The sequence below is a fragment of the Micromys minutus genome, assembly GCF_963924665.1.
Source record: "Micromys minutus genome assembly, chromosome: 3".
Taxonomy (NCBI): domain Eukaryota; kingdom Metazoa; phylum Chordata; class Mammalia; order Rodentia; family Muridae; genus Micromys; species Micromys minutus.
The window spans coordinates 6613371-6639093 of NC_137972.1; the positions used below are offsets into that span (position 1 = coordinate 6613371).

The 25723-nt window shown below is 37.8% G+C and overlaps 1 protein-coding gene across 1 annotated transcript in view; it reads left to right on the forward strand.

The window, feature by feature from the left end:
- Positions 1-6245: 6245 nt before the first annotated feature.
- LOC308418468 (solute carrier organic anion transporter family member 1A6-like) overlaps positions 6246-25723 on the forward strand; it is a gene marked incomplete at both ends in the record, with an annotated part of 38185 nt that continues 18707 nt past the window's right edge. The window contains 7 exons of the mRNA XM_080913839.1: positions 6246-6305; positions 9773-9914; positions 12357-12489; positions 15936-16042; positions 16459-16605; positions 21225-21323; positions 24284-24505. Of these exons, the coding sequence (XP_080769965.1) occupies positions 6246-6305; positions 9773-9914; positions 12357-12489; positions 15936-16042; positions 16459-16605; positions 21225-21323; positions 24284-24505 (910 nt within the window). The remainder of the gene's footprint in view (positions 6306-9772; positions 9915-12356; positions 12490-15935; positions 16043-16458; positions 16606-21224; positions 21324-24283; positions 24506-25723) is intronic.

Here is a 25723-nt window from a genome sequence, read left to right on the forward strand (position 1 = left end):
AGAAATGGACAAAATAAGGAAAACACAGAAAAGAGACAACCCTAGAGGTAGAAAACCTAAAAAAGAAATCAGGAGGCACAGATGCAAGCATTTCCAACAGACGACAAGAGATGGAAGAGAGAATCTCAGGGGCTGAAGACAACATTGAAAACATAGACAAACCAGTCAGAGAAGATGCAAAAACCAAAAAACTCCTAACCCAAAATGTCCAGGAGATCCAGGACACAATGAGAAGAACAAACCAAAAGATAATAGGAATAGAAGAGGGCAAAAAATATCAACTAAGGGTTACAGTAAATATCTTCAACAAAATTGTAGAAGAAAACTTCTCTACCCTTAAGTATGAGATGACCACGAGCATAAAAGAAGCCTTCAGAACTCCAAATAGGTTGGACCAGAAAAGAAATTCCTCCCGACACATAAGAGTCAAAACACCAAGTGCCCAAAGCGAAGAAAGAATACTAAAAGCAGTAAGGGAAAAAGGTTATGTAACATATAAAGGCAGACCAATCAGAATCACACCCGATTTCTCAACAGAGACTATGAAAGCTAGAAGAGCCTGGACAGACATCATGCACACCCTAAGAGAGCACAAGTGTCAGCCCAAGCTGTTATACCCAGCAAAATTATCAATCACCATAGATGGAGAGATGAAGATATTCCAAGACAAAACAAATTTACACAATATCTGACCACAAACCCAGCACTACAACAAATTATAGGTGGAAAACCCAACACAAGGAGGGAAACTACATCCTGGAAAAAGCAAGAAAATAACTAAGCAAGAAAACCAAATGGAGAAAGACACACAGGCACAATTCAACCTACAAAAGCAATAATAGCAGGAAACAGCAACCACTATTCCTTGATATCTATTAACATAAATGGACTCAATTCCCAATAAAAAGATATAGGCTATCAGATTAGATACATAAACAAAACCAAGTATTTTCCTGCATAGAGGAAACTCATCTTAGAGACAAAGACAGACACTATCTCAGAGTAAAAGGTTGGGGAAAAAGTTCCAAGCAAACGGCCCCAAGAAGCAAGCTGGAGTGGCTATTCTAATATCGAATTAAGTAAATTTCCAACCAAAAGTTATCATAAAGATAAGAAAGGACACTTTTTACTCATTACAGGGGAAATCTGTCCGGAGGAACTCTCAATCCTTAACATATATGCTCCAAATACAAAAGCATCAGTATTCATAAAAGAAACCCTACTGAAGCTTAAAAAATATATTTCACCCCACACAATAATAGTGGGAGATTTTAATACCCCACTCTCACCAATGGACAGATCATGGAAACAGAAACTGAACAAGGGCACTGTAAAACTAGCAGAGACTATGAACTAACTGTAATTAATAGATATCTACAGAACATATCATCCTAAAACAAAAGAATACATCTTCTCAGCACCTCACGGCAACTTCGCGAAAATCGACCACATAATTGGACAGAGAATGGGCCTCAGTTGATATAAGAAGATTGAAATACTCCCATGCATCCTGTCAGATCACCATGGTCTAAGGCTGGTCTTTAATAACTACAAAGACAAGAAAAAGCCCATATACACATGGAAACTAAACAATGCTCTATTAAACAATAGCAGGGTCAAAGAAGAAATAAAGAAAGAAATTAAGGATTTTAGAGTTCAATGAAAATGAAAACACGACATACCCAAACCTATGGGATGCAATGAAAGCAGTACAGAGAGGAAAACTCATAGGTCTGAGTGCTTCCAAAAAGAAACTGAAGAGAGAATACACTAGAAATGTGACAGAACAATTGAAAGCTCTAGAACAAAAGGAAGAAGATACACCCAAGAGGAGTAGACGGCGAGAAATAATCAAACTTAGGGCAGAAATAGACCAATTAGAAACAAAAAGAACCATCCAAGGAATCAACAAAACCAATAGCTGGTTCTTTGAGAAAATTAAGAAGATTGATAAACCCTTAGACAAACTAACTAGAAGGCAAAGAGAGAGTATTAAATTAACAAAATCAGAAAGGAAAGTGGAGAAATAATGACTGAAACTGAGGAAATTCAAGAAATCATCAGATCCTACTACAAAAGCCTATACTCAACAAAGCTGGAAAATCTGGAGGAAATGAATGAATTCCTAGACAGATACAAGGTACTGAAATTAAACCAGGACCAGGTAAACCATATAAATAATCCCATAACACCTAAAGAAATAGAAGCAGTCATCAAAAGCCTCCCAACCAAAAAAAGCACCTGTCCAGATGGGTTCAGTGCAGAATTTTATCAGACATTTACTGAAGACATAATACCAATACTCTCCAAACTATTCCACAAGCTAGAATCAGTTGGAATACCATCTAACTCATTTTTTGAGACTACAATAGCCCTCATTCCTAAACCACACATGGAGCCATTAACCTTGGCAGCGAGAACATTTCTTAAAGAAGGAAAATAAAGTAAAATATATACTTTAAAATACAAACCAGCCCCATGCTTACAGCAACTGTCAGCACTTCTGGAGACCCACATCCTGCTGAATCATCCCCAGGAGTGGGATTCCATGTCATACTATCTCATCCATAGCCATGCAGGATTTGGCATCTTTCCATTCCTGTTTTAATTCAAGAGTGCAATCATGGACTGTGAGTGTGGTTACTGAGCACACGAATTGTTTGATACAGACTGAAAGAATTAGTCAGAATATACCAACTGCAGTTCCTTCATTTATCAGCATGGTCCTTCAGGAAGATGAAGAAGTAAACTCATACATAGCAGAAGCAAAAGCTGCAGATTCTTCCTCAATAGAAGTGGATCCCACTCTAGAGTTATTAATATCCATAATCATATGATGTAGGGAGTTAGTATTCAATCCAAATTAGAATTGTTCCGAAGCCCTTTAAAGTAAGACTGGATTTTAAACCAGTCATGTTCATAGAAATTATACTCCAAGAGGATTACACAGACCCAACAAAAGAGTGAGTGGTATTTCACTGAGAGCCTAATCTTAGTGTTTCTAATTTGGTGTCTGATGAGTAGAACTGTTTCCTCTAAAACATTAAAACTATTATAGAGTTGCCTGTCAATACTCTCCTGGATCATGAGTGCTATTGCCACATTGTCTTAATCAGGGTTTCTATTTCTGCACAAAACATCATGAGCAAAAATCAAATTGGGGAGGAAAGGATTGATTCAGCTTACTTCCTTTGGTGATGAACAGTAATCTGGAAGTGTAAGGACTGGAACTCAAACAGGTCAGGAAACAGGGCTGATGCAGAAGACATAGAGGGAAGTTACTTAATGGATTGCTTCCCCTGGTTTGCTCAACTTGCTTTCTTATTAAAACCAGCTCAGGGATGGAACCACCCACAATGGGCTGGTCCCTCTTAGCCTTGATCACAAGTTGTGAAAATACTTTACAGATAGATCTCATAGAGGAATTTCCTCAACTGAGGCTCCTTTCTCTGTGAATAACTCTAGTTTGTGTCAAGTTGACATAAAATCAGCCAGTAAAATTGACCCCTTGTCAACTTGATGCATACAACAACAACACTAATTAAGCCTCAACCTCCACTTTCTTATTTATCTCCATTATCTAAATAACCTTAAAAGTTCCAGTATTTACAATTTTTTACATATTAAAATTACAATCCCTTTAAAATATCTAATCTCTTTCAAAAATCAGTCTTTTTACAATTAAAAGTCTCTAAATTATGGGTTCCACTTCTTTGTTCAAGAGGGAAAGATATCAGGGCACAGTCACAATCAAAAGCAAAATCAGATTCTAAACATCCAATGTTGGGATCTATTCACTAAGTTCTGGGCTCCTCCAAGGGCTTGAGTCAATTATCCAGCTCTGCCCTTTGTAGCACATACCTTGTCTTCTAGGTTCCAGCTGCCTGTTCTCCACTGCCGCTGCTGTTCTTGGTGGTCATCTCATGGTACTGGCATCTCTAAAACACTGCTGTCATCCTCTGCAACTAGGCTTCATCAATAGCCTCTCATAGGCTCTCTACATGGTGCCAAGTCTCAACTCCTTTGCATGACCCCTTCAGTCCTGGGCCACCAATTGCAACTGAGGCTGCACCTTCACCAATGGCCTTTCATGGTCTCTCATTGTGCCGAGCCTCAGGTATTCTTCATGACCCCTTCAGTCCTTCAAAACCACTACCATCTGGATAACTCTTACATATTACCAACTCCAGCCACAGTATGAGGTACAGCCTTGGCTATCTCTGGAACACAGCTTCTTTGTGCTCTCAGAAAACACTTCTGAGAAGATTTTACCTCAATATTGCTGGTCTATATTAATCACCACAATATTCTTAGCTCTTCTGACCAACATCAATAATCCTAGTAGTGCAAAGGTTTTGCTTTAGTAGTTCTGGTATCTTGTTAATGACAGCTGATTTTTAAGCTCCAGCTAACCAAAAACCACAGAATCTTCATAATCACAACAGCCCTGATAAGAGTCTTTAATCTTTTCTCTACATTTTCACAAGCCAGGTCTCCATCTTCTGCATTGTTCTCATCAACATTATCCTCTAAGCTCATTCTGTACACCCCAGAGTTCTTAGTATCCCAATTGCTCTTTTAGGTCAATGCTCCAAAGTCCTTCTACAGTCCTCCCCAAATTTTGGTCAGATTGTCACAGGAATCCACCACTGTGCTGTTATCACTTTGTCTTAATCAAAGTTTCTATTCTTGCACAAAACATCGTGACTAAGAAGCAAGTTGTGGAGGAACGGGTTTAGTCACCTTACACTTCCATATCACTGTTTATCAACAAAGGAAGTCAGGACTAGAACTTAAACAAGTCAGGAAGGAGGAGCTGGTGCAGAGGCCATGCAAGTTTGTAACTTACTGTCTTGCTTCCCCTGGCTTGCTCAGCTTGCTTTCTTATAGAACCCAGGTCTACCAGCCCTGGGATGGCACCACCCACAATGGGCTGGGCCAGGGATGGCTCCACCCACAATGGGCTGGGCCCTCTTTCTTGAGCACTAGCTGAGAAAATGCCTTACAGCTGGATCTCATGGAGGCATTTCCTCAACTGAGGCACCTTTGTCTGTGACAACTCCAGCTTGTGTCAATTGACACAAAACCAGCCAGCACACATTTTGAAAAATTGCTCTACATGATGTGTTGTGTGAATCTCTTTAATCAAGGATGGAGTGGTTAAAGAAAAACTAGAAATCACATCTATTAATCCTGTGATCTCCAGCATTAAGTCTGCAACAAATTCTCTAGATCTCTTGAGCACCAAAGTAGCCCTATGCAAAATTTCTATAACAGAGTTGGAGAATGACAAGCCACTAGAATTAACAGGCAATACCTTATGTGTGGCAGAAACAGCCTAAACAAATATGGCTGAGAAGGACAATCTCACCTGAGAAAATGTAGTTTCATTGTAGCCTGGGGGTACCAGGGGTTGGCTATAGATACTGCAATTAAAGTTGTTCTCTCTGGACCAGCCAGATAGATATGATTAAGTGTTTCCAGGACATCCTCTGTTTTGTCAGGAGAATCAGGGATTTATAGATGCACTGCTTTCGATGACTGATCAAGACTTGACCACAACTTTCTTTTCTTATAACCACAGACGTATGGAATAGGATGAACACAAATGTAGGAACCCATTGACAAACATGAGGTGGAGCTTGGAGAGTCTTGTGGAACAGTGGGGAATAGAACTGAGCCAGCCAGAGGTGTCAAGGACACCACAAGAAGACATAGTAAAGTAATCTCAGTGCATGGGTGCTCACAGAGAATGAACTACCAACCAAAAGGCATTCAGGGGCTGGGCCTAGGCCCTAAACACTTTTGTAGCAGATGTGGAAGCTGGTCTTTATATAGTTCAGTAAATAATTTAACTCTCTGCTTTATCTTTAACAACTACTCCCCTACTGAGTTGTCTCTCTATCCCTATGCTAGGGTTTGGGCTAATTTCATTGTAACTTGTCAGTTTATGTTCTGTTCTTTCTCTGGAAGGCTAGCTGTTTTTTTTTTTTGGAAGGGGGTGAAGAGGAGAGTTGGTTTCCGCGAAAGTAAGGAATGGGGGAAAGACTTTGGAATAGTACAGAGAAGGGATATGGTTGAGATGTAATATGTAAGAGAAAAATTTACACAAATAAGAAAATTCCACATCACAAATGATAAAACTGACTTGTTACAGTTCAGCAAATAATTTAACTACTGTCTTATTAAAAGACAGTTGTAGGACTTTGAAAGCAGAGACATTCTTAAACAATCAGAAGAACAAAATGGGAGAACCTGAGAAAAGGGTTGGAATCCATGGCTTCAGATGCTTTGCCAAGATCAAGGTATGAATTTTTTAGACATATGCACACACACACACACACACACACACACACACACACATGCATACAGACACAGCAGTGTGTAACAGAAGTACGAAAATCATTATAATATTGTTCAGCTTACATGAAGTTTTGCAACACAAATGACATTTTATCCTCTGTGTTGTTAATTCCTAGACTTAAAAATATTATTTTATAATTAGGGATATCTAAGCAGGATTATTTTTCCAGAATAAAAGGGAAAATTTTTTTTCTTCTTAATTTCTATTTTAAAATTAACATTACATTTCTATTGCAGCCTCTTCCTTTTAGAAAAAGAACAGGGTTTAACATGTTTTAGGTATGTATTAGGTTGTGGTAGCTTTTAGCCTGAGGTCAGAGGTCAATCCAGTGCTCAGCCTTCAGGGATTCCTGGTAGAAGGTCAGAGGTCACAGCTGGGAAAAAGTTCCCTGATGGAAGATTTTCTAAGTCTGATGTCTCTTTTTTTAACATAAAAAAGAGACATCAGACTGAGACTCCGTAAAGTACTTTTACTTGCAATGTTATGACATATGAATCATTGGAACCCAAAGCTCCTCTGGTTATCCCCCAGTTCTCACATTCATCTGAGCAGCCCATATCCTTCGGCTCCTAACCTTCCTCAGATGCTATTCAACAATCAGGTGGATGCTGAATACTGAATTCTCGTCCTCAACAAATACATCCAGTGCTCTTATGCACTGAGCTGCATCTCCAGCTTCATATATTAGGGTAATAATGAGTGTTTTCATTCTGTTACTAGGCTCAGTAGAATTTGTTGAGAAAAGTCATGAGGTATCTTTAACCCTACTTTTCACTGTTTGTTTCTGGTAAATGTCATAATTAAGGTTTCTATTACTGCAGTGTGATATCATGACCACTGTAACTTTAATAAAGAAAAGCCAGTAATTTGGACCAGTTTAAAGACTCATAGGTTTGGTGGTGGAAGGAATTATGGTAGTGCAAAGGCAGATATGGTACAGGAGAAGGAGCTATTATATATACATCCAGACCATCAGGGAGCAGGAATAGGGTGACTATGGAACTGAAGGGTCTTCTGAATGCCCAGAGCCCAGCCCAGTTAGACACTGCCTCTTACAAAGCTGCCCCTCTAATAGTACTGCTCCGTGGTGGTCAAGCCTTCATGCCTATGTGTCTATGGGCCAATCCTATTCAAACCACCACAGTTAGAGTTTAATAAGAGTAGATATTGGTGTTAATGTTATGGAAAAAAATACTGTTAAATTCATGACTTTACAAGATAAAATCTAGAAGTAATTGTTTAGAATTAATCAGATGTCTCTTCTTCCCTGAATTTCGAACTATGTGAGTGTTTAGGTGGTCAAATGGCTTACATTGGCAGACCGAGCAAAGGTCCTGCTTTCTAAATTGAGAATATTATCACTAAGAAAAGTCTCCAGAACAGGAGAATGATAGCCATATTGGCCTTCTATCCTGCACGCATTTGTGACTTCCCACCCATAGGTAGTTCCAACTGAGTGGCTACATGGATGGCTCTGGTTAAGCTCCATGGGTCAAAGAAAATTAATCAAAGATTCACGAATCCTGGAAAAGAAACACTTGTTAGGAGCCAGGGTGCCTCTGGGGAATAAAGGAGAAAAAGAGGGAAAGAAGATAATAATCAGAACATTCCATGTAGTAAACAATATACTTAATCAATACAAATTATTCATAGAAGATAATTTTTCAAGGGGGCCAAGGAGATGCCTCAGTCAGTAAAGCACTTGCTTAGATAACAGGAGATCTGCAGTTCAGTCCTCAAAACCTACATAACAACTAGTCAGGGCGACATCTGGGTATAATTTCAGCATGAAGAGATGGAGTCTTGCTGACACATGTGTCTCACTGATTAGCTAGCCTTGCCTCCTGGATGCATTCCAGGCAGTTTAGAGTCTCTCTCTCCTTCTTTATAAAATAGCTACAATTCTGGGGTATTGCATCTGAAACTGTCTTCTGTTCTCCCTGTGTACATATGCACACATGAACTCATCCCACACAAACATATACACGTTTATGCAAAAATGATGAAAGAACTTAAGAGAAAAAAAGAAAACCACCCTTGGAAGCATGAAAAGACTGCTCCACAGGGGTTTGCTGTAGACTCTAGAGTGCTGGGGTAAGAAGTCAGTGGGATTAGCTTCATGAATACAGGTGTTATATAGTGGGAGATTTGAATGTGCATGGCCATTGGGTCCTTTTTCTTCTTCACAGAACAAAATATTTTAGAAAAAGAACCAATTAGGCTCATTGACTATTTAAATGATCTTACTGAGTCTAATTATTTTTGTAATTTGGTAGACCTTGGTTTTAAATAAAGGATCTGAATTATAAAACTCAATGAAAAGTATAAAATGTCACCCATATCCTCTGAAAGATGGAAAGAGTGAACATCCACACAAACAGCATTAGAATTGTGGAGAGAAATGTCTAGAGGTGTAATTATACTATATTGCAGATAAAGAGTACCTTTGAGATATGCTAAACTTGGTACTCTAATTCCGGAATTCGTTTTTCTGTTTTTTCATGCTTCTCCTTTGGTTATGAATTGATACTTGTGACAGTAAAGTTATAAGCATTGGATAAAAAAACTCACACAATAATGTTTGAATATAATTTCGGGTAGGCAGCCGTACAGAAGTTCCAGAAACTTGGATGGTACAATTTTCCATCAATCAGATGGTGAAAGATAAGTTAACAGAAACAAAAATCTCATTCATCACATCACTCAGAGTGTATTAATTAGTCATAGGCAAGTAGTTGGCAGTGTTCTCTTTAGAGCAAGCCATCATTCATCCTGCACCTGAGGGAACCCACCATCTTCTACCCTGTGTTCAATTACTTGAACACTGCTTGCAGTGCTTAGATAATGTGTTATAGGGAATATTATACAAGGGAAATAAACAACCCCACAGGTCACTTTGCTGTGACAGTGGTGTCCTGTGTTGTTGTAGAGAATGCAGAAGAAGAGGACTAAGTATTCAACTGCCCAAGGACATCCAGTGACCTGTCATTCCTATAGGGAAAGCACAGGAGACCTGCTCCACACGCAGTGCCTCGGTGTGCTTCTGTTCTCTCCATTCCTGTCCTGAGCAGCACTTGTCCTTCAGACAATGGTCTAGTGAGGAAGATCCATGAATAGCTGTTTCTTACAAGGAACAACTCCCTGTCTTTCTGTATGAGTAAGGTACACAGATAAGAGAGCAAAGCCTTAACTATTTAGAAAACGTACCAAATGGTAAGCAACTACTCTAACTGTGCTTCCAGAGTGCACACATGGTGATAGAGAGAGAAGGTGCTCAGATGCTAAGGCTGTTTAAGTTGGGTATAATAGTCCACCATAGGGTGGAGGCTGTTTTCTCAGTAAATGACAGATATGTAATTGGAAAATTAAGTTTTCTTTCCTCTTTTTTTAAATCTTTTTTCTTCTTAGGTGTTTGTGTTTGCATTAATATGGGCAAATATATCAAAAACAGTATCAGGATCTTACATGAATTCTATGCTCACACAAATAGAGAGACAATTCAATATTTCCACATCCATAGTTGGGCTTATCAATGGGAGCTTTGAGATGGGTGAGTTCTTACAGTTATTTTTATATATTGAAAATTTGTCTTTATTCCCTGCATTAGACCACATAATATAACTGAGTTACATGTTTCTTGGCGTTCCTTGTATAGCCTGGTTTGGTGTGAAGAAGATACTAATTTAAATAACCTCATGATGACAGTTCATTATTGCCACTTATGGTGACATGATTCTGTTTCTTGGGAGAGGGTAATAGGTGAACCACGTTTATAACTAGTTCTATCTTTCAGATACTCAAGGAGAAGCTAATGCCTTTTCTTTGGCATTTTAGAAATTTGCTTTGTGACTTCAGAGAAACTGATGTTCTAAAGGAAAGGGCAGATGGTTTTCTTACCCTGCTGTATCTCTAGGTGACAGCTCTTCACTCATAGTTCCTAGGAATGATAAGGGAACTCTCCTGTGTTTGAGTTTGTCAGGCACAATTTCTAAAAAATTTCATGGGCTTCAACTCCTGCTTTTGGCTGATGAACTGTGATATAAGAGTACAAAAGATGAAGGAAGGGATGATTCCATCTATAAACCAAGTGACCTACAAGTTTAATCTTACTTTTTAATATCTTTTCAAGTAGAATTGTCTTTAATGTATTTGTTAGAAATGGCAAGGATAATTAGAGTTGAGGAGGTTGCCCACACTGAAAATGACCTCTCTTGTTTCCCAGAATCAAGCTCTTCAGTGCTTATGGATTGCATTCATGTCTTAGGCTGTCAGTGAAGTCAGGATGAGTTCACCTTATGCAATTTTTTTTAGTGTTCTGTGAATTAGATTCAGCAAGTATATTTTATTGGTTATCCAAGATTCTACAGGACACATTGTACTCGGGAAGAAAGAGTAATGTGGAGGGGAGATTTGGACCGACAATGAAGCATCAAATCATTTTCAGTGGAGATGGAGTCAGCCAAGATTTATGGGAAGTTGGATGTTGCTAGAACATGAGCCTGGAGAGATGTGCAGGAAAGAGAAATGAGTGGAGACTGTGGCTTACTCTTGAGTATGTCTTTTGCCTCTCATGTGGCAGAGTACCTGCATAAGTTTAGAAGTGGCTATTAGTCTTTCTATGTGGAGGACTCACCACAAAAAATGCAATTAAAGTGTTTAGGTGAAAAGAAAGCCATTTATGTGGAATTAAAAAATCATCAGAACCTTAAGTGACCTGTTAGGCAGGAATATTTGTGCTTTTTAACAACAATATAAATATAGTTTAGATCTGTTTTTTAAGTAATTATTGGCTCCATGACATTTTGTAGTATCTACAAACAATCACACTGTCATTCATAATGCCACAATGTCAATGTCATATTTATACTTCCATTGGTGACAGAATCATTTCTGTTCATGTCACTATTGCTTCCTACTTCACTGTTAACAGAAATGTTAGTGTCCAGTTAATGATTGTTGAAAATAATTTTTAACCAAGTTAATGGAAAACTTTATTTCTTACAGAACTCTAATTTTTGGAAATGTCATGGACTTTGGGTTAAATGTTAAAGGTTTCTGTCTAAAGTAGAATACATTAACTATTAATAACAACACTGGCTGTGACATGTGACTTAAGGTGAACTGTTAAGTAGAAAGAACTGTGAGAGGAAGCAATTCCCAGTGGCCAGTGAAAGCAGTGTTTGGTGGGCATTTCCAAAGCACTTCTGCCAGCAACCTTTCCTTAAAATGGATAAACTCTGCTTCTCTCCCCATGCCTTCCCATAGATTATTTGAGGAACACAGCAAGGCAATGTAGGAGGTGAACTTAGCATAATGTGAGTTCCTTTTACTTTCCACACAATCTGTATTTCAGACAGGATTTGTACATTCAGGGGGTATAGCCATATACTAGAAAGATGCACAAAGAGTTCAAACAGTAGGTATCCTAGGAGACTGCATTCTGCATGACAGGCTGAATGACAGAGATAGGTTATAATAACAAGAAGGGGCACATTCAAAATACGGCAAAATCTCTTTTATTTAGCTGTAGAAGATGAGACAGCATTGGAAAAAAAGTCTTCATATATCTTTCAAGTATTTAAGATCACTCAGAGGTATGTTAAGTCATGAAAGTAGAATGTTGGATTTTTCTGATTTCTTTTTCCTTTATGTAGAATATAAACAGGGTAGACATTTTCATCTAATTAAATTAATGTAGTTTGTAGATAATTTACTTATATATTTGGTTCTTTTCAACTCCCCCCTTTTTTGTGATCCAAGTATCACAAAATAGAATCAAGATTTAGGATTTTTCAGCCTGGAAGACAAGCTTCCTTCAGGATCCCAATTGCTATACATTTCAGAACAATACAAAAAACAGCCTAAGCCCCAGTCTCTATATTGTTAAGGTGGTTGTTAAACAATGGGCCCTAGAGTCTAAATGCTGGAGAGTCTGTTGGCTGAGCGTTGCTAATGTTTTACTGCAACAAACATTCTCATTCCCCTCTTTCAGGAAACCTTATGTTGATTATATTCGTGAGTTATTTTGGAAGTAAACTTCACAGATCTATCATGATTGGAGTAGGATGTGCAATTATGGGCCTAGGGTGTTTGATTATATCACTACCCCATTTCCTCATGGGCCGGTGAGTATTCTTCCCCTTGATATTTTAGATTCAACTTTAACCTTCTGGAAATGGAGCTCAGACTATCCTCTCTGGGAGGAGCAAGGCTTCTTTTACTTGCAGAGAAAAATTCCATTACTTCTTCCATCTTTGACTGCAAATTCAGAACCACATGGCTAAAGCTGACAAGTTCTGCTGCTGGCTGGGCTGGAAGATGACTCCCTCTTTCAATTAAATCTTCATCAGCTTTCTGCTTTCCATCTTTTACCTCCCGGCCTAAACTTGGACTTTTCTCCTGGATTATTTTCCCCTGAGTTATTTTGAAATGGCTTCTCCAAATTATTCCTTTTTTATTAACAATTTTATTTCTTTACATTGCAAATATTGCTCCCTTTCTAGTCCCCCCTCTACAAGTTCTTCATCCCCTACTCCCTAATTCTTCCTTCTGAGAATGTGTTCCTCCACCCATCCATTTCCACCTCAAGTACCAGCAGCACTCTTCCCTGGGTCATCAAGTTTCTTCAGGATTAAGCCCATCCCTTCCCACTGTGCACAGACAAGTGAAAGCTCTGCTACATATGTAGTGGGGTTCATAGACCAGCCCATGTGTACTCTTTGGTTGGTGGCTTAATCTTTGAGTTCTCAGGGAGATATGGGCTTGTTGATAAAGTTATTCTTCCTGAAGGATTTCAATCCCCTCAGCTCCTTCAGTCCTTCCCCCAACTTTTTCAAAGGGGTCCCCAACCTTTGAAATGGCTGGTTGTAAGTACCAGCATCTGTCTCAGTCAGCTTCTTGAAGAACCCCTCAGAGGACAGCCATACTAGGCTTCTGTCTGCAACTACAACAGGGCACCAGTAATAAAGTCTGGGTTTGGTGCTTATGCATGGGATATATCACAAGTTAAGCCTGTCTCTGAATATTCTTTCCTTCAGTTTCTGCTCCATTTTTGTCTCTGTAATCCGTTTAAGTAGGAACAATTTTGGGTGAGTGGATATATGCCTCAAATGGTGGCCATATTTAATTACTGGTGGTGGTCTCTTAAGGTTTCATTTCTCCACTTGGGCATTTCTGCTAAGATCATCCCCACTGTACCTGAAAGCCTCTCACATCCCTGTTGTCTAGGATTTGCTAGTGGTTGCCTGTGCCCCTACCCAACACCTCTGCATATTTCTCTTCATTCTCCTGGGATTCATTCCTTTGTACCTGATCTTTCCCCCTTCCCCTTCTCCTCACCCTCCCTCTCCGGATCCTACTATTTCTCCCTTCCTCTCTCTCCTATGACTTCCTTATTCCCCTTTATGAATGAGATTCAAGCATCCTCACTTGGGCCATCTTTCCAGTTTAGCTTCTTTGGCTCTTCAGACTGTAATGTGGACATCCTTTGCGTTATGGAAAATATCCACTTTTAAGTGAGTACATACTGTGCTTGTCTTTTTGAGTCTAGGTTACTTCACTCAGGATGATATTTTCTAGTGGCATCTCCATTTTCCTGCAAAAATTATGATGTCCTTGTTTTTATTTAGCTGAATATTATCCCAATGTGTAAATGAATCCCATTTTCCCTATTCATTCTTCAGTTGAGGGAGATCTGAGTTGTTTCTAGTTTCTGGATATTACAAATAAAGCTGCTAAGAATATACTGGAACATGTAACCTTTGGTACTGAGTATTTTGGGGGAATATGCCCAGGATCTTGCTCTTTTGGTAGAACTATTTCTGATTTTTTGAGAAACTTCTAGATTGATTTCCAGAGTTGTGGTATAAGATTGTTCTCCCATCAGCAATGGCGAAGTGTTCTCCTTTCTCCAAATCCTCACCAGCATGTGCTATTGCTTGAGTTTTTGATCTTAGCTGTTCTCATGGGTTTAGGATGGAATTTAAGAGTAATTTTGATTTGCATTTCCCTGACAAGCTTTACAGTACAATGAAGTAACAGGTGATAGAGCAGGGACTGGATGATTTTGAGCTCTCTCCAAAGTGTGCTCAACTTGCAATTCTCAGAAAGAATTCTCTGCTCTTGTAATGGAGGGAAATGATCTACATGTTCCCTGAAGGAATGTGGAGATCATTGTTTATTATAGAAAATTTAAAAACATCTAAAAATCTTCCTTCTTTACCTCTGGGTCTCAGTGTACCTTTTTGGATCCTCTTACACCTGTGAGTCTTTCCACTTGAGGGATTGATGACAAGATCTGTATGTTAGGTGGCATCTACAGGTTCCCCTCTGCATTCTCACTTTGGCTGCTTTTCTGCCATACCTCTTTCACACTGTGCCATTGTCGGGTTGTTACAATGCCTGACATATATATAGCATTCTGGGCTGCTCCAGCACGGAACTGAACCGTGCTAGCCACTTTTATTCTCTAGCTGCCTCTCTCCCCGCTGTCTCTCTGCCAACAGGGAGCTTTGCTCACAGTCCCCATAGTTGGTAAAATCAAAGCTCCAGAAACTTGTAATTTATCAATCATAGTTTGTCTTAGTCAGGGTTTCTGATACTACACAAACATCATGACCAAGAAGCAAGTTGTGGAGGAAAGGGTTTATTCAGCTTATACTTCCACATTGCTGTTCATCACCAATGGAAGTCAGGACTTGGACTCAAGCAGGTCAGCAAGCAGGAGCTGATGCAGAGGCCATGGAAGGATGATGTTTATTGGCTTGCTTCCTCTGGTTTACTATGCTTGTTTTATTATAGAACCCAGGTCTACCAGCCCAGGGATGGCATCACCCACAATGGTCCAGGCCCTCCACTCTTGATCAGTAGTTGAGAAAATGCTTTACAGCTGGATCTCATGGAAGCATTTCTTCAACTGAGGCTTTTTTCTCTGGGACAACTCCAACTTGTGTCAAGTTGACTCAGAACCAGCCAGTAAAGATTTATATGTTAAAATTTCAATCCACAATACACTGACAATGAATTCACAAAGATGTAAACTGCTCACCTATATAAGACAAACTGAACTATAGAAGTCCTTAAAAATATTCATATCTACCTACCACCAATTAAGACCACTTGTATATATATTCTTCTTTTTAGGCTTCATCTTGATTTTCCCCACTACTTTTCTTCCTCTGTTTTTCCAAAACTTTTCTAAACCTACCCTTCCTTGTTGTTTAATGATAGGCTATGCTTTATCCTGGACCTGCCTTCCTACATAATGAATTCCTGTCTATGTGTACATGTGGATATCAGATGACGACTTTATGGAGTCATTCTTCTATTTCATCTTATAACTTCATGTGGGTTTCAGGAACTGAACTCAGGACTTCAAGCTTGTGCAGCAAGTGCTATGCCTGCTGCATCCTCTCACTGGCCACACCGCAGAATTCATGATGTTAGACTGATAGCTGTGGAAATGTCTTTACCTGCTCTAGATGCCCTTTTTCTTGGAATCAGGAGTCAGTAATCTGCAGATGCTTTCATTGCACCCAACTCCTCACAGTCAATGCTTTCTGTGTTCACACAGATACGAATATGAAACGACAATTTCAACTACAAGCAACTTGTCCTCAAACAGCTTCTTGTGTGTGGAAAACAGAACCCAGACCTTAAATCCAATGCAAGATCCAGCAGGTTGACTCATGCTTCTTATTGCTTTTAGCACAGAGACTCAACCACAAAATTCTCTTTTATGAAGGGCTTTAATACAATACCGAGATTAGTAGTCATTTAAGACAAATGAACACAATTTATTTCCCTCTTCAGGGAAAGGAGATATTTAATAACTAAGAATATTCTTCCTAATGAGTTTGAATATACTTATTAGGAACCCTTTATACCCAACCAACATTATATATTTATTTCTATAAGGAAGAATGAAGTTGATGTGGACGAATAGATTTAGCAATATAATCTAATATATGGGTGTTGGTCTAGTTTGTTTTCTCTTGCTTTGATGAAACACTGATTTAAAATATGCTTATAAACATTTATCGTCAGTTATACTTGACCATCAAATATTCATGTGGTTTTCTCTTGTTCTATTGCAGAATGTATGGAAAAAATTAAATCATTAATGTGGATATATGTACTGTTAGGAAACATTATACGTGGAATTGGTGAAAGTCCCACCATGCCTTTGGGTATTTCTTATGTAGAAGACTTTGCCAAATCTGAATACACTCCCTTTTACATTGGTAAGTATGAGTATTGTCCATTGTCAGGAGGGTAGAAATCAATTATTGATTTAGATGCTTTATGATTTCTTGAGGATAAGCAAAGCACAACAAAACTGCACTTTATAAGATTCTTGATGGGGAAAAGTAAAGGTAGGTATAGATAAACTTCTTCCTCAAGCTGCCTTTCATGGTTAAAGAGTCCTCTTATATCTTGGCCCTATAGTCCTCTGATAGAAAACATAGGAAAGTGAACAGGAGTCATAGTCACAAGTATCACGAACAGAATATAAGAGAAAGAAGAAAGACTCTAAGGGGCAGAAGATACCATAGGAAATATTCACACAACACTCTATGAAAATACAAACTACAAAAGCTACTAGTCCAAATCATTCAGGAAATCCAGGACACAATGAGAAGACTAAACATAAGGATTATATGTGTACATATATGCAAAGATTCCTAACTTAGAGAGTCAGTAAATATCTTCCAAAAATTATAGAAGAAAACTTACCTAACCTAGAGAAAGAGATGCCATAAACATAAGAGAAGGAACAGAACTCTAAATATATTGAACCAGAAAGGAAATTTCTCCTGACACATAGTAGTCAAAATTCCAAATGTTCACAATCATGGGAGGACACACATAAACAAATGAAAGCCTTTAAAGATGAAACACAAAAATCACTCAAAGAACTACAGGAAAACATAACCAAAGAGATGAAGGAATTGAAAATGGAAATAGAAACAATAAGGAAAACACTAAAAGAGACAACCTTGGAAATACAAAACTTAAAGAAGAAACCAGGAGTCACAGATACAAGCATCTCCAACACACTACAAGAGATGGAAGAGAGAATCTCAGATTCTGAAGACAACATTAAAAACAGAGACAAAATATTCAGAGAAGATAAAAAACCAAAAAGCTCCTAACCCATAATGTCCAGCAGATCCAGAATGAGAAAATCAAACCTAAGGATAATAGGAATAGAAGAGGATGAAAAATATCAACAAAGAGGCACAATAAATATCTTCAAAAAATCGTAGTAGAAAACATTCCTACCCTTAAGAATGAGATGACCATGAGCATAAAAGAAGCCTACAGAACTCCAAGTAGATTGGACCAGAAAGGAATTTTTTACTAACAAATAGTAGTCAAAACACAAAGTGTTCATAACAAACAAACAAACAAACAAAAAAACCCCTAAAAGCAGTAAGGGAAAAAGGTCATGTAACATATAAAGGCAGACCAATCAGGATTATACCCTACTTCTAAACAGAGACTATGAAAACTAGAAGATCCTGGACAGACATCATGCAGACCCTAAATGAACACAAGTGTCAAGCCAAGCTGCTATACCCAGCAAAACTGTCAATCACTATAGATGAAGAGACGAAGATATTCCAAGGCAAAACTAAATTTACACAATATCTGATCACAAAGCCAACCCTACAAAGAATAATAAATAGGAAGCCCAACATAAGAAAGGAAACTACATCCTGCAAAAAGCAAGAAAATAACTAAGCAAGAAAACCAAAAGAAGAAAGACACACAGATATAATTCTACCTCTAAAAGCCAAAATAGCAAGAAACAGCCACCACTAATCCTTAATATCTGCTAACATAAATGGAATCATTTCCCCAATAGAGAGAGACATAGACTATTAGATTAAATACATAAACAGAATCAAGCATTTTGCTGCATATAGGAAACTCATCTCAGAGACAAAGACAGACACTATCTTAGAGCAAAAGGCTGGGGGAAAAAAAACCAAAAAGCCTTCCAAGAAAAGGGCCTCAAGAAACAAGAGGGAGTAGCCATTCTAATATCAAATAAAGTAGGTTTTCAAGCAAAAGCTATCAAAAAGATAAGGAAGCACATTTTTTACTCATTACAAGGAAAATGTATCATGATGAATTCTCAATCCTTAACATATATGCTCCAAATACAAGAGGACACATTGTCATAAAAGTTACCCGAATAAAGATTAAAACATACAGTGCACCACGCACAATAATAATAAGAGACTTCAGCATACCACTCTCATCAATGGACAGATCATGGAAGGAGAAACTGAACAAGGACACAGTGAAACTAGCAGAGGTTTTGAACCAATTGGAATTAATAGACATCTAAAGAACATTTTTTTTTTTAAACAAAAGAATACACCTTTTTCTCAGCACCTCATGGGACTATATAATTAGTCACAAAACAAGCTTCAATAGACATAAGAAGTTTGAAATACTCCCTTGCATCTTATCAGATCACCATGGACTAAGCCTGGTCTTTAATAACAACAACAACAACAAAAACAACAAAAGCCCTTATAAACATGGAAGTTGAACAATGCTCTACTCAATGATAACATGGTCAAAGAAGAAATAAAGAAAGAAACTAATGATTTTCTAGAATTTAATGAAAATGAAAGCACAACATACCCAAACCTATGGATGCAATGAAAGCAGTACTAAGAGGAAAACTGATAGCTCTGAATGCTTGCAGAAAGAAACTGGAGAGAGCATACACTGGCAACTTGACAGCACAGTTGAAAGCTCTAGAACAAAAGCAAGCAGATACACCCAAGAGGAGTAGATGTCTATAAATAATCAAACTCAGAGCAGAAATTAACCAAATAGAAACAAAAAGAACAATTCAAAGAATCAACAAAACCAAGAGCTTGTTCTTTGACATAATTAATAAGATTGGTAAAACGTTAGCCAGACTAATTAGAGGGCAAAGAGAATGTATCCAAATTAACAAAATTAGAAAAGAAAGTAGATACATACCAACTTAAATTGAGGAAATTCAAGAAATTATCAGATCCTACTACAAAAGCCTATACTGAACAACACTGGAAAATCTGGAAGAAATGGATGAATTCCTAGACAGATACCAGATACCAAATTAAATCAGGACCAGGTAAGCCATCTCAATAATCCCATGACACCTAAAGTAATAGAAGCAGTCATCAAAATCCTCCCAACCAAATAAAGCACAAGACTAGATGGGTTCAGTGCAGAATTCCATCAGATATTATTGATGACCTAATATCAAAACTCTCCAAACTATTCCACAATTAGAATCAGATGGAACACTACCCAACTCATTCTTCTTTATGAAATTCCTAGGAAAATGGATGCATGTAGAGAATTTCATCCTAAGTGAGGTAACCCAGTCACTAAAGAACAGACACAATATGCAGTCACTGATAATTGGATACTAACCCGAGAAAGCTCTGAATACCCCAGAAACAACTCACAGGCCATATGAAACTCAAAAAAAAAAAAAAAAAAAAAAAAAAAATCCAAATGCCAAAAAGTGAAAGCCTCAGTCCTTCTTAGAAAAAAGAGCATATAGTACCCTCTCAGAGTATGGTAAACCTGGACCTTAAATCAGTAGTAATTCAAGAGATAAGAATATATCCTTGTGGAAATTTTTGTTATTCAAAAATTATTATGTTTAATCTATACACACCCAGAAAACTCTGATTGTTTCCATGTCATGTTTTGTTCTACATGTACTTTATGCTTATGGTAACTAGTAAGATTTCAATGCATAATATCAAACCTCTAAAAGAATTAAGTACTGGCAAAAAATATATTCATAAAATATATTCATATAATTTATGTCAAAATACTTTTAAAAATCTGATATATAGCTCCCTTTTTAAAGTGAATTTGTAAGAAAACAAACAAACATACAAACAAAAAACAAAACAAACACCCTCCTCCAAAAGAAAAAACTGGAGAGAGCATACAGTATCTGCTTAACAGCACAGCTGAAAGATCTAAGGCAAAAAGAATCAAATACACCCAAGTGGAGTAGACCGCAGGAAATAATTAAATTCAGAACTGAAATCCAGTAAATAGAAACATAAAGAACTATACAGAGAATAAACAAAACCAGGATCTGGTTCTTTGGGACAATCAACAAGGTACTAAATCCTTAGCCAGACAAGCAACAGGGAACACAGACAGTATCTGAATGAAAATAGAGGCATTACAACAGAAACTGAGGAAACTAAAAATATAATCTGAGCATACTACAAAAGCTTATACTCAACACAACTGGAAAATCTAGAGAAATGTCTATGATGGAAAGGCTTAATAGTATGCAGCAACTGTTTGGGGGGTAAAGTGTGCCAGCAACTAATTGGAAAGTTACTGTGGTCTTTAACATAATTGTCTGCTTCTGGGAGTCATGCCATAAACTTAACTTCTGCTCTCCTCTGCATCGAAGGTCTTTAGGCAGAGGGTGAGCTTGTAACTAGGGGGTACAGGTTTATTGGTGAAAAAGTGCATGAATTAAAACCATTCATCTTTTGACTGGGAAGCAAATATAATGAGAAGGGAAAATGTTTGAATCATACTCTAGTAGTGCCCCCTGGGTAACAAGTATGCAAGAGATGGAGTTCTAAGAACATCTTATATTAAAAGAATTGGAGCTTCTTTCTTAGTACTTACAAGAACTAATGTATGTACATGCAACACATATATGTATATGTAACATATGTATATGCGTACTACATATATTCCAGGTGTAATTTATTTATATGTTGTGTATATAAAAATACCTGAGATATATATAAAATAGGGAAGAAGCCTGATTATGTAATGATCTGTCTTTGTTTGCTTGCAGGGATTTTAGAAGTTGGAAAAATAATTGGCTCAATGATTGGATATTGGTTGGCATCTTTCTGTGTGACCATTTATGTAGACACAGGGTCTGTGAATACAGGTAACACAATGAATTTTATTTATAAAGCCCAGTCCTCAGAGTGTGAGAGAACATGCTGGAATTCTATACCAATGTCTCTTTTGATACCCAATTAAGCAAATTATCACCGCTTACAGATGGCATACCTAAAGGCAGCAGAAGTAAGGGTAAAATGCCATATTCTGACCCAAAAGTCTTTATTCCCTTACCACATTTTACCCATACTATTGGTTTTACAAATTTGCTTAAATAGGCTTTTTAAAAATTCAATGAGATTGTAAGTATGGATTACAAAACATGTTCTAGTTATATGATGAGTAACAAGTTATAAAAATTTTACATGACAATAGAATACTCATTTACTACTGAAAAACATCACCACATACTGCTAGATAAAATCAGTTAACTTTTAATGTGCACACAAAATGAAAATAATAATTGGATAACATGTGTTTTGTCTTCTCTCTCTTCTCTTCTCTTCTCTTCTCTTCTCTTCTCTTCCCTTCCCTTTTCTTCCCTTCCCTTCCCTTCCCTTCCCTTCCCTTCCCTTCCCTTCCCTTCCCTTCCCTTCCCTTCCCTTCCCTTCCCTTCCCTTCTCTGTCTGTCTGTCTGTCTCTCTCTCTCTCTCTCTCTCTCTCTCTCTCTCTCTCTCTCTCTCTCTCTCTCTCTCTGTGTGTGTGTGTGTGTGTGCATGAACTGTGGATGTTGGTGCTTGCTGGGTTAGAAAAGGATGTCAGATGTCCTGAAATCAGAGTCACAAGAATTTTGAGTTTTCATGTGGGTCCTTGGAATAGAATTCAGGACCTCTGTAAGATCAACGATAATTCGATAGCCCCTTAAATGTCATGCTAGCCTTTTTCCTCATCCACTATGTTTTCAGATATGACTACATCAGGTTAAAACTGAGTTTAAAGTTGTTTAAATGTGTCTCAACTGCTGTTTAAGCCTTTTTGCAATATAGTTTTAAGTATTTCTCCATGTAGATTAATTAGATTGCAAAGTTTCTGTAAGGCTAAAGTCACTGTCAAGAAAACAAAATGGCAGCCAAGAGAGTGGGAAAAGATCTTTACCAACCCCACATGAGATAGAGGCCTAATATCCAAGGTATACAAAAAATTCAAAAAGCAAGATGCCAGAGAATTAAACAACCCTATTAAAAATGGGATACAGACTTAAACAAATAGTTCTCAATTGAGGAATATCTAATGGCAGAGAAACTTCTAAGGAAGTGCTCAACATTCTTAGCCATCAGGGAAATGCAAATCAAAACAACCCTGAGATTCTACCTCACACCAGTCAGACTGGCCAAGAACCAAAACCAAGATGACAACAGATGCTGGTGAGGATGTGGAGAAAGAGAAACACTTCTTCTCTGCTGGTGGGGTTTTAAACTGATACAACCACTCTGGAAATCATTCTGGAGGTTCCTCAGAAGATTGGACATAGTATACTACCTGAAGATCCAGCTATTCCACTTCTGGGCATTTACCCCAGATACGCTCCAACATACAACAAAGGTACATGCACCACAATGTTCATTGCAGCTCTATTTATAATATCCAGAAACTGGAAAGAACCCAGATGTTCTTCAGTAGATAAATGGATACAAAAATTTTGGAACATTTACACAATGGAGTACTACTCAGCTATCAGAAACAATGACTTAATGAAATTCTTATGAGAATGGATGCATCTAGAGAATATCATCCTGAGTGAGATAACCCAGTCACAAAAGAACAGACATAATATGCAGTCACTGATAATGAGATACTAATCTCAGAAAGCTCTGAACACTCCAGAAACAACTTACAGACTGTGTGAAGTTCAACACCAACAACAAAAAGAATATACTTTAATTAAAACAGAACTGTATTACATCCCCCTTTCCTCTCTACAGCCCCTCGAAGTTTCTCTCCTATCCCCTAAATTAATAGCCTCTTTTGCTATATTATTGTTATATATATACATATGTGTATGTATATGTACCCACAAATACTTAATTACAACCTTAAAATGTATTTGTATACTTTTATGCAAAAATGCTGAAAATTTGTACATTTATCTTTGTTTTTTTAAAAAAATAAAATTCAATGAGATAGTAAGTATGGATTACAATACATGTTTTAGTTATATGATGAGTAACAAGTTATAAAAATTTTACATGACACTAGAATACTCATTTACTACTGGAAAACATCACCACATAATGCTAGATAAAATCAGTTAACTTCTAATGAGCACACAAAATGAAAATAATAATTGGATAATATGTGTTTTGTCTACTCTTCTCTTCTCTTCTCTTCTCTTCTCTTCTCTTCTCTTCTCTTCTCTTCTCTTCTCTCTCTCTCTCTCTCTCTCTCTCTCTCTCTCTCTCTCTCTCTCTCTCTCTCTCTCTCTCTCTCTGTGTGTGTGTATATGAACTGTGGATTTTGGTGCTTGCTGGGTCAGAAGAGGGTGTCAGATGTCCTGAAATCAGAGTCACAAGAATTTTGAGTTTTCATGTGGGTCCTTGGAATAGAATTCAGGACCTCTGTAAGATAAACAATAACATGTTAGCCACTTAATTGTCAAGCCAGTCTTTTTTCTCATCCACTATGTTTTCAGACATGACTACATCAGGTTAAAACTAAGTTTAAAGTTGTTTAAATGTGTCTCAACTGATGTTTAAGCCTTTTTGCAATATTGTTTTAAGTATTTCTTCATTAGGTACTTTAGAACCTCTTCTGATTTAGTTTTAACTTTCCTCAATTAATCAACCTCAGATACTTTTCCTTAAGGTCTGAATTATCCCAGTGAAGTTGGAGTTGCCAGTCAACCTGGCACTAAGAAGCAGAGGCAGAGGATCACACGTTCAAGGCCCAAACAAGAACAAGTGATGTACAAAGTTTATGCTCTGATGCAATCATGATGAGTAATAGTTTTCTAGAGTTTCTACAGGAAAGAATGACGCAAGCTAATACAGTATCTACATTCTTTTACAGACGACCTGACCATAACTCCTATGGATACGCGCTGGGTCGGTGCTTGGTGGATCGGCTTTTTGGTCTGTGCAGGAATAAATATCCTGACTAGCATCCCCTTTTTCTTCTTTCCCAAAACACTTCCAAAGGAGGAATTAGAGGATAATTCAGAAGAAACTAAAAATGACGAAGAAGATAAACACAGAGAAAAAGCCAAAGAAGAAAACAGAGGACTCACTAAAGGCAAACAGAAAATCTTTAAACTCTGGTCTAGATGGGTGTGTGGTTAGTGGGAACTTGTCACTTGTGCTGAGTTGAGATAGTTTGTCACTAATTGTTCCTACTCAGACCTGGCAAACTTCTTCCAGATTCACCACTAAAAAATGATTGATCCGATAGGGAACCTGACTTACCTTAGATTAGACTGATGAAAACACAAAGCCTATATGCATAATCAATGAACAAATATATTTTTCCAACTGTCTGAAAATTCCATTTCTCAGAAAATATCAGTCTCAATATTAAAAATAAAAGTAACTAGATCCAAGCTAAAGATAAAGAGTAAAAAAATCTATTCAATACGAAAAATGTAAGTTTAGTTGTCAGCATCCTTGAAGTCACAGCTGAAAGGGAAACCAGGATAAGTAATATAGTCTCTATATTTGAAGGTGTGTGATAGTCTACAGGGGAACTGTTTCCTTAGAACAGACTGTTTTACAGTAAACGGGAATGTTTCTAACTGACAATGCAGAGTAGAGATGCTTCTATGAGGAGCTAAGGTAGGACAGTGCACATTCTAAAAACTTTCTGCCATAGCTGTGTGTGTGTGTAGAAAGCTGTACAGTGTTCTCAAGAGATCAGGGTTAGTGTATAAAGGGTTTGGCTTAGGCTCTGAAATTCTTAAAAATAGAGTTGGAAGATGAAAGGGTTCTGTACTTTACTCTCCAGTGAAGGTAGGAGAGTATTGTATTACTGGGTGTCTGTTTTGTTCTGGTACAGACTACTGTGGGGAGCACTTTATTGCTATTTCCTCCAACACACACAGCCCCCAATAATTATGTGCATGAAACAGTCACAGGTCTGCTTTAAACACTACAGTCCAAGGCTAGGGAGCTTGTGCACAGGCTTGAACATTCTCAGAACTATGGGCATGTTAAGGATTCTCCCAAAAGGGCAAATGCTGACTGTTCTGGGAGACTTTGTGACCTGCTAGATCAACCTAAATTCCAAGCCAGGGATGAGCCTACCAGAAAACAAACCATACAAATTATAACTGTGAACTGTGAAGACTCATTTAAGAAGACAGGGATGTCCACAAACATGTGAATTCTAAAGTTTCCAGAAATACTGACGACAACCATCTCACTCATAAAGATCGATTTTGCCACCTATTCAACTCTTGTTTATTAAACTGTCCTGCCCATACTGCTAAATGGTGTCTTCTTGACAGTTTTCTGTCAA